At 42.2% G+C, this 17,749-nt stretch overlaps 1 protein-coding gene across 2 annotated transcripts; it reads left to right on the forward strand.

The window, feature by feature from the left end:
• Positions 1-2,972: 2,972 nt before the first annotated feature.
• RNF146 (ring finger protein 146) lies at positions 2,973-15,539 on the forward strand. 2 transcript variants are annotated; one of them, XM_073676032.1, is made up of 2 exons: positions 2,973-3,111; positions 12,172-15,539. In XM_073676032.1, exons 1-2 carry the CDS (start codon positions 3,026-3,028, stop codon positions 13,217-13,219), a joined length of 1,134 nt encoding a protein of 377 aa, XP_073532133.1. In that variant the 5' UTR covers positions 2,973-3,025; the 3' UTR covers positions 13,220-15,539. The 2 variants fall into 2 exon arrangements, with proteins under 2 accessions (XP_073532133.1, XP_073532134.1); XM_073676033.1 differs by having other exon boundaries at positions 3,028-3,163.
• Positions 15,540-17,749: the final 2,210 nt, after the last annotated feature.

Genomic DNA, 17,749 nt, shown 5'->3' on the forward strand with positions numbered 1-17,749 from the left:
GGCAGCACGGTGGCTCAGTGGTTAGCTGGGGTCCTGGGTTCAAATCCCACCAAAAACAACATCTGCAAGGAGTTTGTATGTTCTCCCTGTGTTTGCGTGGGTTTTCTCCAGGTTCTCCGGTTTCCTCCCACACTCCAAAAACATACTGATAGGGAATCTAGATTGTGAGTCTCAATGGGGACAGTGCCGATAATGTCTGTAAAGTGCTATGGAATTAATGGCGCTATATAATTGAGTAAAATAAATAAATTGTCTCCAGCCACTTAGCTGAAGGACAACTGACAATTACATTATATATGGACTGTGCTCCAATTGCAATACCTGGCTGACCCGGTGGGTCTCCTGACCTGAATTAACATACCTATAAGACAGTTCAAATTAGTCAGGTATTGCAATCAGAGCAAAGACTGGATATCATGGACATGTGAACCCAGCCTAAGGACTTATTAAAACGTCAGTGATTTTTTTTCGTATGCGAAAAAACGTCCAATTTTCAACAGTTTGGGTCAGTTTATAACATCAAATTTTCTTGCAAGAAAAAAAATTGATACAGGTTTCTGAAGCTTCTCCTATCAGCCTGTGAATTACACAGCACACAGATGGCATACAAGTGCTGTCCGATTTTTTTCACTGACCCGTAGACTTGCATTAGCGAGTTTGATCTGTGACCGATCAAAATAAGACATGTCTCACTGACTTTGTGGGGACCAATCAGTCAGCAAAAATAAACAGATAGGTAAACAGCTCCATAGATTATAATAAGTACGTGTTATATCTGTGAAAAACACAGATCGCCCTTAGGCCATATTCTGTATTTGGTCAGCATTTTACATCAGTATTTGTAAGTCAAAACCAGGAGTCGAACAATCAGAGAGAAAGTATAATAGAAACACGTCACCACTTCTGTATTTTTCACCCATTCCTGGTTTCGGCTTACAAATACTGATGTAAAATACTGACCAAATACTGAACGGTGGCCTTAGAGATGGAGCCTACAAGGGGGGAAAATCGGCTAAACCTGCTGAATACAAGTCACATAATGCCCACAAGCACTCGTGTTCCTCGTGTGTACACACAACAGTTTATTCTGAGAAGTAATCTGAACAGGCAGATATGATTTACAGGAAACCTGTCTGCTGTCCCATCTGTAAGTGGGCTTGTGATAGAAGCCATCCTCAGCTCTGTGATATACACAGCACTGTCAGAAAGCATTTCACTAGTTTTAGTAATTTGTCACATTTCAGATAAAACATCTAATTATAATAAAAGATAAAAACACAAATAAAAAAAATTTATGTTTATCCAATAATTCGATTTTCTAGACCACCGCAGCCAATTAGAGGCTGTAGAGGTGCTGGACTATCCAGCAGGACAGCCAACTCTTCAGTAGCAGTGGTGGCCTTTGCTGGACCCATAAGGGGCGTAGGATGGCGGGGATGATGCGTTATTATTTTTAACCAATTCATGCCCTAAATAACATTATGTTACTGTCAGACCAGATTCATGCCTTTAATTCATGCCTTTAACCCCCTAGTGACCGGACCAATTTTTTTGAAATCTGACATGTATCACTTTATGTAGTAATAACACTGAAATGTTTCAACATATCCAGTGATTTTGAGAATGTCTTTTCGTGACACATGATACTTTATAATATTGGTAAACTTAGGTTGATATGTTTTGCGTTTATTTATAAATAACAGAAATTTGACAAAAATGTAAAAAAAAAATAGCAATTTTCAAACTCTGAATGACTATTCCTTTAATCCCAATAGTCATACCACACAAAAACTTTAATAACTAACATTTTCCTCATGACTGTTTTACATCAGCACCATTTGTAAAGTGTTGTTTTATTTTGTCAGCATTTTAGAAGGTTTAAAAATGTAGCAGTCATTTTTCATTTTTTCAAAGAAATTTACAAAACATATTTTTATAGGGACTTGTTCAGTTTTAAGGTGACTTTGGGGGTCCTATATGTTGGAAACCACACAAAAGTGATACCATTTTAAAAACCGTGCCCCTCAACGTATTCAAAACTGTTTTCGGGTAGTTCATTAATCGTTCTGGTGCTTTTAAGGAAATAATGCAAAGTGACATGACAGAAATGAGATAGTTTATTTTTACCACCTAAATTTTGATAATTTCTGAACAGGCCGCTATAGCCAGCAGACTGTAAGGCCGTTATTTGGCCATGAATTGCCAAGGCAAACATCAGGACCACACGATCAAGATCTCAGGATGCCGATGAGGTTAAAGAGGGAGACCCACACTCTGTTAACTATTTAAATTCTACAGTCACTGACAGCAGCATCTAAGGGGTTAAACGGCCATGTTCGTTGCCAACACTGATCCTGGCTGATGCAGCAAGTTGTCAGTTATAGTGCACAGGTGACAGTTACAGGATTTTCACCTGTCGGGGAACGTTAGTCTCTTATATCGCAGGTCAGTAAAAAGAAATCTGGTGGTCAATAAAGTGTAAAGAGATAAGCAGCATTGTACAGTGAAGCTACGCCAAGGACACGTCCCTTTCAGTCCCAGACGGTATTATGGTGAAAAGGGTGGCAATGAATAAGGAATATTCACCATGTCCTTGCCACAGAGGCATGGCAGAGAAGGTGGGTCACCACTGTGGGTGCCATCTAATGTTTGCACAAAGTCACAGATAAGCCCCTGAATAAAAAGCAGTGTGACCCTGAAACGTGAGAAAACTAGGAAAGTAACACAGGGCGGAATGTCAGAGTGCGTCACCGGTAACGTCTGCCTGGTAACGGCCCTCAGTAACACGGGCCTCACTAAGCTGACGCTACTTCCGCCTACTGCGACCACTCCACCTCGTCCTATCCCAGCTAATGTGATGCAGCGCACAGAAGAGCCTGGGCTCCTATTGGCCGCGCACCTCCGACACCGCTGATTGGCCGCGCACCTCCGACACCGCTGATTGGCCGCGCACCTCCGGCGCTGCTGATTGGCTGGGAGTGGCTGCTGGGCGGCAACAGGCGGGGAAGGGAAATGACGTCAATAGATGAGTTTACCAATCTACTTCCGGGGCTTTGGTCCGTCTCAACGATTCGCAACGGGTAGTACCGGGTCACACGGTACACCGGGAAGGTATGTGACGTCTTCTGTGTCAGTTGCACCGACGTGGTGATTCCTGCCTGTGGTATGTTGTCATTACGTGAGAATTATATTGTGTACGTCACTATGGCGTACGGCCAGTGCTGACTGCCCCATGACAGCCCTCAGCCATTATGGCCTCCCTGTATATGAGCCGCTGTGCTTCCCTTAGCTCCTGCTCTGTTGTGTACGGGCCTCCATTGTTGTCCCCAGCTCTTAGGATTTCCTGCGTCCATTATTCATGGTTGTGTGTGCTGTCACCTCCGGGCAGGTAATGCTTCACACTGCTGCCGAGCAGGGGAAATCCCCCACTCCTGTGGACCATAGAGAGCTCCAGTGTACATGATTTAGTGTGGGTGCTTGGTATCATATTGTGCCGTCACATTGGCAACCTGCTGTATGGAAAGCGAAAGGAATCTGCCATCTGAAAAGATCACTTTACAGGGACTGTCCGGATGAGGAAAAAAAGAATGCTGCGAAATTACCCCATTCCTAATTCCACAATGTGATGGGCGAGAGACTGGCTACGGTGGTAACCTGGGGGATGTTGCCATGCTACTGTCAGTGATTGACTGCAGCGGTCATGTGCAAACACACCACATCATTTTAGAGCCAGTTAATCAGAGACTAGAAAGACCTCACCATTACTGAGCTGTTGATCAGTAAGGTGAATATATTACTTATTTAGTTATTACATTAGTGAACTGTTTTGGTACCTATATAACACTTAGATGATCTGTAAAACAAGCTAGTGGATTCTTCTGATTCACACACTAGATTATACTGTACGGTAATTTAGCCTCACAAACCCCACCTTATGTCCCGAAACAAAAGGATGCAGGGCTTCTGTGATCAACATGTAAATAGGGAGGGACTTGGCAGTCAGCCCGGGAAGGACAATGCCAACGCTGCCTGGTGGATACTTTTTCCTCTGCCTTGCTCTGTTAAAAAGTATGTTTTTCTCTGATATTTAAAGTAGCACTCCAGCGTAGGTTTTTTTTATTACCATCTTTTTACCAATAAGTGATGAGTGCATTTAAACACTAGTCGCCGTCTTTTGGCGTTTCCAGCACTGCTCTGGTCCCTCTCCTGCTTCATGTGACCACAGATCTGACTTGCTGTCTCACTCCAGAGACTGTTGGTTCTTTTCTTAATGTAAGTTTATGAGAGCCTCGTTCTTAGCCTCATAGACTTCTAGTAGACACAAGATGCTGTTTTAGCCAGATGATCACATGATTTGGGAGAGGACAAGAGCAAAGCTGGAAATAGCAGAAGACTGCATCTAGTAAGTACATTAATGTACACATTACCCACACACATTATTGATTTGTAACAGAGGGTGCAGTAAAAAAAAAAAAAACAGTGCTCCTTTAAAGAGAATTTCAAAGTAAAACACGATTGATTTTTTTTTTTTTGTAATGTGCTTATCTTATTCTGCCCATGAATAGGGAGGTATAAAACAGCTGACTGGTTTCCTTTTAGGCTTTCATCTGCATTTGGACATTCCATTTGTCTGTTGTGTTTTTAGGAATAGGTCTTTGAAATTAATTTTATCTATCTGATGCAAATAGAAGCAGAGGGACCCCATTGATTCTTATGGGGATCATCCAGATTCTCTTATGTGTCAGTTTTTGGAACATCCAAAAAAGTTTCACATGCTACTCTTTTTCAACTTCCTGAATACAGGTGTGGATGTAGCCAAATCTGATTTCTCATGAGTATAAGGGAAGAGTCAGACGGCCGTTTAACCTAGATGAGAATCGCAACACAATTCTCGGACTAGCCGCCGGCTCATCTGACCTTGACAGCATGCATGTTGCTGTCGTGGTCGGGAGAGCCAGCAGCCAGTTCGAGCGTTGCGTTTCTTGTCCGAGTTGTACAATCGTGTGACTCTTCCAGAATATGGGCTCATGTCCCACCCTGGCTGCTGATCTAATGAACATTGGCTAATAGGGACCTAACGTGCTTTTATTATTCTAGTTAACAGTATAGTCTATGCAGTTATGTCAGGAAACTGCAGTAATTCAATTTGCAAATGTTCTGTAATATTTTATACAATAGTAAAAAAAAAAAAAAAAATACTTCTATTAAAAATGCCTGTGGTGATGCATCCAGGAATATTTCTAGCTTTATCTACAGCCTACACATACTGTCTTTTCTCTAAAATTCTCTGAAATGATCATCCCTCTCCGTAACTAAAGCTATCCAAAGTAATATTTAGCTACAGCATTCTCTTTTCAATCCTTGTTACAACTGTGGATGCCACCATGGACATTGTTTACAGTTTTGTTTGTTTGTTTTTTTACACACGTTTGTATCAGAAAAATACAATAGTCTACAAAATACAGAGCACAAATGTTATATGGGACAGGAATCACTTCGCTGACGTGTCTGCTCATAAGTGCATTTTTAACTAAAGTAAATGAAAGTGAAAGCAAAAAGTCACAATCTGCTGTTAATGGAAACTCCTCTGTAACTTGGTGAAAAAACATTAGTTGAACAGCATCCTACTTTCTGCATTTTGCATTGTGTGAAAGAAGACAGTTATTATTTATTTATATAACACCATTGATTCCATGGTTCTGTACATAAGGGGTTATATACAAAATACAGATATCACTTAAAGTAAATGAACTAACAATGATAGGCTGGTACAGAAGGAAGAGGGCCCTGCCATTGCGGGCTTATATTCTACAGGATGATGGGAAAGGAGACGGTAGGTTGGGGGGGTTGCAGCAGCTCTGGTGGTGGTGGTGCGGCAGCGTGGTCATTGCAGGTTGTAAGCTTTCTTGAAGAGATGGGTTTTCAGGTTCCGTCTAAAGCAGGGGTCTCAAACACGCGGGCCGCATGCGGCCCCTCCGGCTGCTTCTTGCGGCCCGCAGGCACAGACCCTGTAACAATCGCGGCTCTCTCCAGCAGCTGCCGACATCAGCGCTGTAGTCCAGTGTATTGCCGCGCAAAGACTGGCTCTCTGCACAGCAATACCAGTGTCAGCCGCCGGCCTATCAGAGGCCAGCAGCTGACATCTGCGTCCCAGCACTGCCGTGTATGACGTCACTGCCATGCGCAGATGTCAGCTGCAGGCCTCTGATAGGCCGGCGGCTGACACTGGTATTGCTGTGCAGAGAGCCGGTCTCTGCGCGGCAATACACTGCACTACAGCGCTGATGTCGGCGGCTGCTGGAGAGAGCCGCGATCGTTACGGGGTCTGTGCCTGCGGGCCACACGTGCAGAAAGGACGCCGAGGGAACAGAGGCCAGGTGAGAATTTTTTTTTTTTTTTTCTGTCATGTGAAATACAGCGCAGGGGGACCTGGATGGGGGACCATGTCTGCAAGATGAGGACCAGTTCAAAAGGTGTATAGAAAATAAAATGGTATCACTAAAAATGTCACTTTGTCATGCAAATAATGCGGCCCTCCAAATTAAATGTTTTTCCGTGTGCGGCCCATATGGCCAGCTGAGTTTGAGACCCCTGGGATACGAATGTGGTGGATAATCGGACGTATTGAGGCACAGAATTCCAGAGGATCGGGGATATTTGGGAGAAGTCTTGGAGGCGATTGGGTGAGGAACAAATAAGTGTGGAAGACCGGAGATTACTTGAGGGAATATATCAGGAGATTAGTTCAGAGATGTACAGAGGAGAAAGGTTATGGATGGCTTTGTAGGTCAGTGTTAGTAGTTTGAACTGGATACGCTGGGCAATTGGGAGCCAGTGAAGGGATTTGCAAAGTGGGGTAGCAGAGGAGTAGCGAGGAGAGAGATGAACTAGGCAGGCAGCAGAGTTAAAGACAGACTGGAAAAGAGTGTTAGCATGTAGGCCACAGAGGAGGGTGTTGCAGTAGTCGAGGCGGGAGATGATGAGTGCATGCATAAGCAGTATAGTAGATTGAGGGTTGAGGAAAGGACGGATTCTGGAAATATTTTTGAGCTGGAGGTAACAGGAGGTGGCGAGGGCTTGTATGTGTGGTTTTAAGGACAGAGCAGAGTCGAGGGTTACGCCGAGGCAGCTGATTTCTGGTACAGGGGAAAGAGTGATGTCATTTATTGAGATGGATAGATCAGATGGGGAAGATACTTAAGACGGAGGAAAGATGATGAGTTCAGATTTGTCCATATTGAGTTTGAGGAAGCAGGAGAAGAAGGAGGATATGTCTGTTAGACATGCTGGGATTCTGGACAGCAGAGAGGTGACCTCTGGGCCAGAGAGGTAGATCTGAGTGTCATCGGCATACAGGTGGTACTGGAAACCATGGGACTTTGAGCTGTCCCAGGCCAAGGGTATAGATGGAGAAGAATAGGGGTCCTAGGACGGAGCCTTGAGGGACTCCGACAGAGAGAGGGCGGGATGAGGAGGTAGTGTGGGAGTGGGAGATGCTAAATGTGCGGTTGGAAAGGTATGAGGAAATCTAGGATAAGGCAAGGTCTTTGACACCAAAGGAAGAGTGAATCTGTAGTAGGAGGCAATGGTCAAGTGTGTCAAAGGCAGAGGACAGGTCTAGGAGGAGTATGCAGAATTGTCTGTTAGCTTTGGCTGTAAGTAGGTCATTAGTACTTTTGTTAAGGGCAGTTTTAGTGGAGTGGTAGGGGCAGAAGCCAGATTGTTAGTTGTCGAAGAGAGAGGGAGGTGAGAGGAGAGTTCAGCGTGAACATGTTGCTCAAGGAGTTTGGAGGCGAATGGGAGCAGCGATATGGGGCGATAGCTGGACAAAGCGGTTGGGTCGAGGGACGGCTTTTTGAGGATGGGTGTGATTGTGGCATGTTTGAAAGCAGAGGAGAAGGTACTAGAAGTTAGTGATAGGTTGAAGAGATGGGTTGGGGCCGGGATAAGTGTGGTAGTGAGGTTGGGGAGAAGGTGGGCTGGTGTGATTTGGAGAGGAGGCGCGTAAGCTCTCCTTCAGTGATGTTGAAGAGGGAGGTTATAGGGGAAGGGCAATGGTCTGGAAAACAAAGGGATTGTGGCGATCGGACAATGAAGGCTTGCCTTATTTGATCAATCTTGTTTTTGAAGTGTGTGGCAAAGTCCTCAGCAGCGATGAGGGAGGGCGGATGAGGGAGTTAAGTGTTGAATAGTTGTTTGGAGTTGTAGGATAAGGAAGATATGAGGGTTGTGAAGTAAGCCTGTTTAACGGAGGTGAGAGCTGATTTGAATGCGAGTGTTGCTTGTTTGAATGCAGTGAAGTCATCTTGCGAATGTGTTTTCTTCCAATGCCACTCTGCAACCCTGGACACTTGCCGAAGCTTTTTAGTGAGGTTATTGTGATAGGGTTGTCTATTGATTCGTCGCACTCTGCCATGCACAAGAGGGGTGACTGCGTCAATAGCTGATGCTAGAGTGCCATTGTAGAAAGCTGTGTCGCTGTCTGTGTCGTGGAGTGAAGAGATGGATGTCAGTGGTAGAATAAAATCGGAGAGTCTGTGAGTGTCTAGATGTGCAAGGTTTCTGTGGGGGTGTGCTAGTTGCTGGACATGGAGGACATGAATGAGAAAGTGAGTAGACGGTGGTCAAATAGGGGTTGGAGGGAGATTGAGAGGTTAGATAGGGAGCAGAGTCGGGTAAAGATGAGGTCCAGTGTATGTCTGTAAGGGTGGCTGAGGAGGACCACTGAGTGAGTCCAAAAGATGAAGTGAGCAACAGGAGTTTGGAGGCTGCTGACTGGTATGTCAGTGGGGATGTTGAAATCGCCCATGATGATGGTGGGAATGTCAGCAGAGAGAAAGTGGAGAATTGGTCAATAAAGGGAGTGACTGGGCCTGGAGGTCTGTATATGACAGTCATTTGGAGGTTGGAGGGAGAGTAGATGTGGACAGAGTAGACTTCAAAAGAAGGGAGAATAAGGGAGGGTAGAGGTGGGATTGGGTTAAAGGTGCAGTTGGTAGAAAGGAGAAGAACCACTCCTCCACCATGTCTGTTTCCAGGGCAAGGAGTGTGGGTGAAGTGGAGGCCACCGTAACACAGCGCAGCAGGGGAGGCAGTGTCAGAGGGTGTCAGCCATGTTTTGGTGATGCCCAGGAAGGACATATTATGAGAGCTAAAGACAGTTCACAAAAGAATAAAAACTAGGGAACAAATGGTTAACCAGGTTTTGTCCTGTATCATGTGTATCATCAAAAAGTTAATTTATTTCAGTTCTTCAATACAAAAAGTGAAACTCATATATTATATAGAGTCATTACAAACAGAGTGATATATTTCAAGTGTTTATTTCTGTTAACGTTGATGGTTATGGCTTACAGCCTATGAAAACACAAAAGTCATTATCTCAGTAAATTAAAATAATTAACAAAAAAACACCTGGAAAGGCTTCCTAAGCGTTTAAAAAGGTCCCTTAGTCTGTTTCAGTAGGCTCCACAATCATGGGGAAGACTGCTGACTTGACAGATGTCCAGAAGGCAGTCATTGACATACTCCACAAGGTCCCAGAGTTCCAAATTTCATTTGGAAATCAAGGTCCTAGAGTCTGGAGGAAGAGTGGAGAGGCCACAATCCAAGCTGCTTTGAGTTATAGTGTGAAGTTTCCACAATCAATGATGGTTTTGGGAGCCATGTCATCTGCTGGTGTAGGTCCACTGTGTTTTATCAAGACGAAAGTCAGCGCAGCCGTCTACCAGGAAATTTTAGAGCACTTCATGCTTCCCTCTGCGGACAAGCTTTTTGGAGATGGAAATTTCATTCTCCAGCAGGACTTGGCACCTGTCCACACTGCCAAATGTACCAATACCTGTTTTAAATACAACAGTGTCACTGTGCTTGATTTGCTAGCAAACTCGCCTTACCTTAACCCCATAGAGAATCTATGGGGTATTGTCAAGAGGAAGATGAGACACCAGACCCAACAATGCAGATGTGCTGAAGGCTGCTATCAAAGCAACCTGGGCTTCCATAACACCTCAGCAGTGCCACAGGCTGATCGCCTCCATGCCACGCCGCATTGATGCAGTAATTGATGCAAAAGGAGCCCCGACCAAGTATCGAGTGCATTTACTGAACATACATTTCAGTAGGCCAACATTTCGTATTTAAAAACATTTTTTTCACGCTGTTATAAAGTATTCTAATTTACTGAGATAATGACTTGTGTTTTCATTGGCTGTAAGTCATAATCAACATTAACAGAAATACACACTTGAAATAGATCACTCTGTTTGTAATGACTATATAATGAGTTTCACTTTTTGTATTGAAGAACTGAAATAAATAAACGCTTTGATATTCTAATTTAGTGAGATGCACCTGTAGGTGTCACAATTTCAATGGGTATTCCCATCATAGACATTTTTGGCTTATCCTCAGAATGTCCCAATCAACTGCCTGAAAAGGAGGTCTCACATGTGCTCAAGGAGAAACCTTATTCTGGAGAAAGATAAGGGTTACAACAGTACGATATGCACTTATCATACCCTTATACATTTATCATATGGATATGACATAAATATCAATGATGAGAATACCCCTTTACTTCCTGCCAAACTTATTAACCTATTCTCTGAGCTGGGATTGTTTTGTCTATCAAGCAAACTGTTAGACATGACTTTGCTTCTATGACTCCGACTCCCTCATACATGGCTCATGTTCAAGTGATAAATTTACTGTAGCACAGATTCATCTCAGCCAAGTCTAGACCCTTAGATCAGGAGTAGGACAGACATTTATAGGACACTTCATAACTTTCCCAAATTCTTATGAAAAAATATTCCCCACAAACTGCATTGAACTACTGTACCCAATTTATTATATATTTTAGGAGTCTGAGTCGGTCCATTTTATACCAACTCCACCAAAATGGACTCCGACTCCACAGCCCTGTAAATAGTCTCCTGATAGAGAACGCTCCAAACTATGCACTGTACAATCAGAAGGTTTCAAAAAAATCCTTACAGGAAAAAAAAACTGAAAATGCCTGAAAAACTTTTCAAAATCACTTCAGGAAATGAAAAGCTCCTCAAAAAACACTCCCTAAAGAAGGAGAGCTTCTGAAGTGTTTTTCACTTAAAGAAAAACCTGCGTGTGTACATAGCCTAATAAAATATATATATATATATATTTACCTCAGCTTCTAAAAGAAAGTTCTGTGAAAGAGGACAACCCCACTCATGTATATCATGCCAGTACGTCCCAGACTATACCTCCCACATCCATCTGTTGTCTGTAATATTATGCGTTTATCACACCCATTACTGAGAAGTACATCACTGAAGCCTTTTAAACTGAAGGACCTTTTCAATTAAAAAACAAAAAAAATCTAAAAAACAGACATTCTCTTCATAGTATTCTATGTTAAAATCAATTTTAATACTTGCATGAATTTTGAAATTAATAATTTTATTAGCCAGTGTCACACTTTCAGGTTTTCAGATTTGATCCTGGTTGAGCAAGAGTACTAAGTTGCGCTGTCTATAGTGAGCATTAGCCTGGGGCTACACAGTGATTTTGGCCTGGGTACGGGTCACATGGCAAAAAATTGCTGTATGCCGCTACTACATTGTAGCATAATGTTGGTGGATGGGGTAGTGTTGCAAACCATAGGGTGCCACGTTAGGCGAGGGTCCATTTACATTAACTGACTGGCAGCACTAGACTGTCGCTGACCAGTAAACCTTTAGCGATCGGCGGTAATTTAATTGCCTGTTTTCATAGACAGACCAAAGCATTTAATGTGCACTGATTGATCTATGCACACTGAGCATAGTTCTCGGCAGTGCGAGTCCTGTATACACAGGATAATGAACCGCGGAGAATGATTATCTTTTGCACTGCACATAAGATCATTTCACCCGATAAACAATTATCTTTAAGTGTAAATGTAACTTTAGTGAGACACCAATTGGATTTTTTGCGACCCCCCCCCCCCCCCCATTCACCTGCATTAGGCTAAGTAGCAGCATCATAGTGATATTAAGCTGCACAGCCAGTGTCTTTGCCAAAATTGCTGTGTAGTGACCACAGAACTCCACTGCCAGTTATAGTTATTTCATTACTTTGAGGTTACACGTGACGTATGATGATTTTCAATTAAACAAACATTTACAGTATTTTCTTTTCCCATAATAGGATGGCTGGTTGTGGTGAAATTACCCACTCTGCAAACATGTTGCCCTCAAATAAGAAGCTTGGAGAAGCTTGCTCCAACGGAGCTCCAAACCTTGCAGTCCCTGAATGTGCTATATGCCTACAAACCTGTGTACACCCAGTCAGTCTACCTTGCAAACACATCTTCTGTTACCTGTGTGTGAAAGGAGCTTCGTGGCTGGGAAGACGATGTGCACTTTGTAGACAAGAGATCCCAGAGGACTTCCTAGACAAACCTACTTTACTTTCTCCTGAAGAACTGAAGTCTGCCAGCAGAGGGAATGGGGAGTATGCCTGGTACTATGAAGGAAGAAATGGTTGGTGGCAGTATGACGAGAGGACAAGCCGAGAGCTTGAAGATGCCTTCACAAAAGGCAAAAAGAACACAGAGATGCTTATTGCTGGCTTTCTTTATGTAGCCGACTTGGAGAACATGGTACAGTATAGACGAAATGAGCATGGACGACGCAGGAAGATGAAAAGGGATATTGTAGACATACCAAAAAAAGGTGTGGCTGGTTTAAGACTAGACTGTGAGGCAGCAAACTTAAGTCCTGCAAGGGAAAGCTCAGCGGATGGTGCAGACAACATCGCAACACTTGGAGCCTCTTCAGCCCAAACTACTGCTGTTTTACCTGCCAGACCTCACATAGCTCTCGGTAGCCAGATTGCAAATCCTACGACTCCCCATACTGATGGCAGCACTTCACTTGATAATGCTTTCTCCCAACTTCAAATCGGAGATCATGCAGCAAGTAGAAATAACATTGGAGAAGGTGAGGAAGGACTTCCTCAGCCTGCAAGTAGAGTGCCACCCACTGATGCCACTGTAGATGACCCTGAATCAGATGACAACACCAACCAGGGGATTCTTTCAGCCCAACAGAATGTATTTCTTCAGCAAAGACACACAGTACTTGGGGCTGCCCAGCCACAACCAGATCTCCCAGCTGTAGCAGCTAATGGCGGGCAGAATGCCATTGTAAGGTCTAGAAGACCTGATGGACAGTGCACGGTGACCGAGGTCTAAGGGAGTGAGAGATCTGTGTTTCTAATGAGCCATGTGAGATGTCACCGCTTTAGAACGAAGCGTAGACAAGACAGCAAAGAAAATACTGACCCCTAACTTGACATGTATCTTGTTTTAATTCAGTTTTAAGCTGGAAGGGCTATTTATACGTAGGTAACTGAAGAGACTGAGTTGGCATAATGTAAGTGCTGAATCGGCCTGCTACTTTCTACATTGTATTTTGATAGTGCAGCTAAACCAGTAGATATGGATCATTTTAAATAAGTGAGTTGAAGTATCTCTTCTTGTTTATTGCTGTCTCAGAAATACAGCTCAAGATATTTGGTGGGGAGAATGGGGGAGCAAAGATGGGAATAAAGTGGGTGTTCAAGTATATTACTTTTATGCATAAATGTCATGTGTAAATTTGTGTATGTTCAAGTCTCTCAATGTGCTTTCCCCATAAAAGTGGGTTTACATGCGCTAGGACATAACATGCAAATGGACATGATTGATTTCTAAGTATTTAACACATTTCTACTCAATTGTAGCCTGAATGAAGTTGCCCGGAAGAGAGCTGCTTTTTTCCGTAGGCTTGGCCAGGAGCTGTGTCAGTTTTTACTGACCATTCACATTATACTAAATCTGAGCTGCAATATCAGATGTATCCTACGATCGGTATTGCTGTTTCTGGAAAATAGCTGATATACATATTTTTTTTTGATCTCAGACAATTATTTTAATCTCACCATAAAAGCCCATTTAACAATTAATTACAATTTTTTTTTTTTTTTTTTTTAAGAATCAGATGAAATGCAAAAAAAGCTACTCCCATCGGAGTGTTTCTAGTCTCCTCTCTGAAAGTATCCAGTGCTATATGACTGGGAATGAAGACTTAGGCCACGTGCACACATTGAGTATTTTACCTCAGTATTTGTAAGCCAAAACCAGGAGTGGAACAACCAGAGAGCAAGTATAATAGAAACACGTCACTACTTCTGCATTTTTCAACCACTCCTGGTTTTGGCTTACAAATACTGAGGTAAAATACTGATTAGATACTCAATGTGTGCACGTGGCCTTAAAATTTGGCCATGTAAACTAACCTGCTGTCTGCTACATGACTTTTGATCTTTCTTTATGCCAGGTATGGACATAGTGCGATCTGGAGGATGTTAGTTCATTGCAGGTCTCCAAACAAAAAGAAGAAACACCCCCCCCTAGGTATAATATATCTAACTCACGATATATAAAAATATAGGGAAAATACACAGTAAAAAATGTTTTTAGCTACCCGAAAAAATCAAATATAACTTAAGGGGAGTGAGGATGTTCTTGGCCTCACTGACCCTATCTGACTGCAGAGGTTGGCACCCTCTGAAGTCATTATGGCGCCCCCACTCAACGTGGACTAGCCTTATGTGACTTTATCGTAGCCTCCCTTAAAGCCACACCACCATCACCTGTGTAAAGTGCTGAAGTGCATAACTATCAATATTGTTGCCTGGTTATACAGAACTTAATTTAAGTGAAGAAATCTGCAAAAATGTGTGTAGTTAGATAGAACCCTGATTAGCTAACAACATGCTGCATATACAGGGTGGTCCAAAAGTAGGTGGACCGAAAATAATAACATTTGAATTAGGCTGTTGCTGTAACTGGGGAACAACTTGATTCATTAGAATTTCGAGATACTTATCTCCTGTGACTGTTCCATCAAAAAATATTGGTCTTAAAACACCAAAACTTGAAATACCACCCCAAATATTGACACCAGGCTCATTTAGTTGTTTCTCTGTTAAATGCATGTTCTCATTATACCAGTAAATACAATTATGTCTGTTAATATGGCCGGATAATTTGAAAGAAGCTTCATCACTCCACATAATGTTATCTAAAATTACTGGATTTTCTTCAATTTCATTAAGCATAATCTCACTAAATTGCAGCCGCCTGTCTGGATCATCTTCCAATAAACCATGAATTAGACGTGGACGATAAGCTTTCCACCCAATAGATTTCAGGATTCGCATGATAGAAGCTCGTGAAATTCCCAATTCCAAAAAGGGGCTCATCTGGTGGACTTTTTTGGACTCTGAACAAATGTTTCAGCAACAAGTTGTTTATTATCTTCTGTACTGGCTGTTTTGGGTCGACCAGTTTTTGGAGCATTAAGGATTGAGCCAGTGGCATTGAATTTGTCACAAATGCAGTGAATGGTTTGTCTCTTTGGGGCTTGAGTACCAAATCTTTCAACCCAATTTGCTCTAACGGTTTCAGCATTTTGAGATTTCCAATACTCTGTTGAAATCCATTTTCTTTGATCTGTATTTAAATTATTTGCCATTATGTGTTATCTGAATTATCTGAAAAGAAAACGGATTTGGGGGAGATCTATATGTGAAAACTAGATCTGTGAAACTGGCTCAGTTGCCCTTAGCAACCAATCAGATTCCACCTTTCATTGTCCAAAGAGTCTGTGAGGAATGAAAAGTGGAATCTGATTGGTTGATAAGGGCAACTGAGCCAGTTTCACTTTACACCATGTTTGATAAATCTCCCCCTTCATAACCTTATTACACTTTCTGTCCACCTACTTTTGGACCACCCTGTATATATAAATCTATATAGTCATTGGTCTACTTTGATAGGTACACCATCAGACATTGATTGCATTCAGTTAATCACAAATCCATATAGAATATAAATACGGTCAGTGTACATGGCCTTATGAAGAACCTTATGACCCCCAAAAAAGCTGGTAAGCATCCTTATATATCACCTAAAAATTGAAGGTAGACGTATCCTTAGCCTCATCCCAACGCATGTCCCCCCCTTTGTGTCAAATCAAGCGGTTCATCAGGGGATCATTTAAAGTATAGGGTAGAGAGCAGAGTTACAGTGAGTCTTCGGCCTTACTGGTCACTTGTAAAATGGAACGCTGCCATGTACAATGGAACATGCGACCAGAAGGGCAGGAGGCTCACTGTAACTCTGCTCTCTACCCTATAATTTAAATGATCCCCTGATGAACCACTTGATTTGACACAAAGGGGGGAAGCGCATCGAAATGAGGCTAAGGATACAAATATCAAGATATGTCTACCTTCTATTTTTATGTGACATAAGGCTGCTTACCAGCTTTATTTTTGGGGTCATAAGATTCTTTATAAAGTCATATTCATTGACCGTATTTATATCCTATATAGATTTGTGATTAAATGAATGCAATCAATGTCTAGTGGTGTACCTATCATAATAGATCAATGATTATATAGATTTATACACATGTGCAGCATGTTAGCTAATCAGTTCTATCTGCCTACACACATTTTTGCTGATTTCTTCAATTAATTAAGGTTATTTATATCCAGACAACAATATTGATACCGTTATGCACTTTACATAGGTGATGGTGATTTTGCTTTAAGGGAGGCCACAATAGGGCCACATAAGGCTAGTCCACGTTGAGCGGGGGCGCTGTATCGACTTAGGGTGCCAATCTCCGCGGTCAAGTAGTGTTAGTGAGGGTAAGAACCCACCTCACTCCCCTCTAAGTTATTTTTGATTATTTGTGGGAGCTAAAAACATTTTTTGTGTCTTGACCCTTTATTTTTATATAACGTGGGTAGATATATTATACATAACTTTTATTATTTCTCAGATAAAACCTATTCTTTAGGGGTTTTTTTTCTTTTCGTTTGGCGTACCTGGCAGTAAAGCCTCTAACACCTTGCACATGTTCTGTTGGTACCTGCCATTTTTGGTAGACACATTTGGCTTCATGGCTACTAGGATTCATCCAGCCCTTGTTTGCACCCACCTTATTCCACGTGTCGACTTGATGATTATGTACAGACTTTTGATCAGCAGTGATGATATACTTCAGGCCTTTTCAGCAGACGCCATTCTGTCTTTAAATGTATCTCATGTGTGTGTTTGGTTTGTAATTGCTTCTAGCTCTTTCTTAACAGCTACAATTGCCCTGACTCTAATAAGCCATCCTAAACACAATTGGTAATAACAAGTTGCCATTCCATTAAGTTTACTACAAGTATTCTTCATGTTACTTAAAACCATTTTCCTTCAAGCATTCTAGCTGCTCACCTTGTCTCTTGTAGCTTGGCATGGTCCCTGACTTCTCATTTCCCAGCAACAAGCCTCTCTGTTTCAGGTAACTGAAAAAATGTGAGGAACCAAATCAAAAAGCCCAGGAGCTGAATAAAATTGTATTTAATGATGATGTAGTTGTAAGTTTGAAGTATCGTGGTTTAACAAGCAAATGACTTTCATTTTAGAACAACCTTCCAGCCGCATATGTATAAAGAGCTAATATTGTTCTGTTGACAATTTTTACACCTTTCTCTTTAGACTTTACTGTCAAGTCTGTATTTAGGATTTTACCCCAATCAAGTCGTCTTGTTTTTGTTACAAGATTTGTAATTTAATAAAGATTACATTTTATCAGCTACAAAATAGTACCTCTGCAGTCTACTCATTACAGTAATCGGGCTGTAAATTTAGTATTAATGTGGTATTCCTATAGGATCC

Source organism: Phyllobates terribilis, unplaced genomic scaffold (assembly GCF_046119375.1).
Source record: "Phyllobates terribilis strain yellow unplaced genomic scaffold, ASM4611937v1 Scaffold_3__8_contigs__length_932513732, whole genome shotgun sequence".
NCBI lineage: Eukaryota > Metazoa > Chordata > Amphibia > Anura > Dendrobatidae > Phyllobates > Phyllobates terribilis.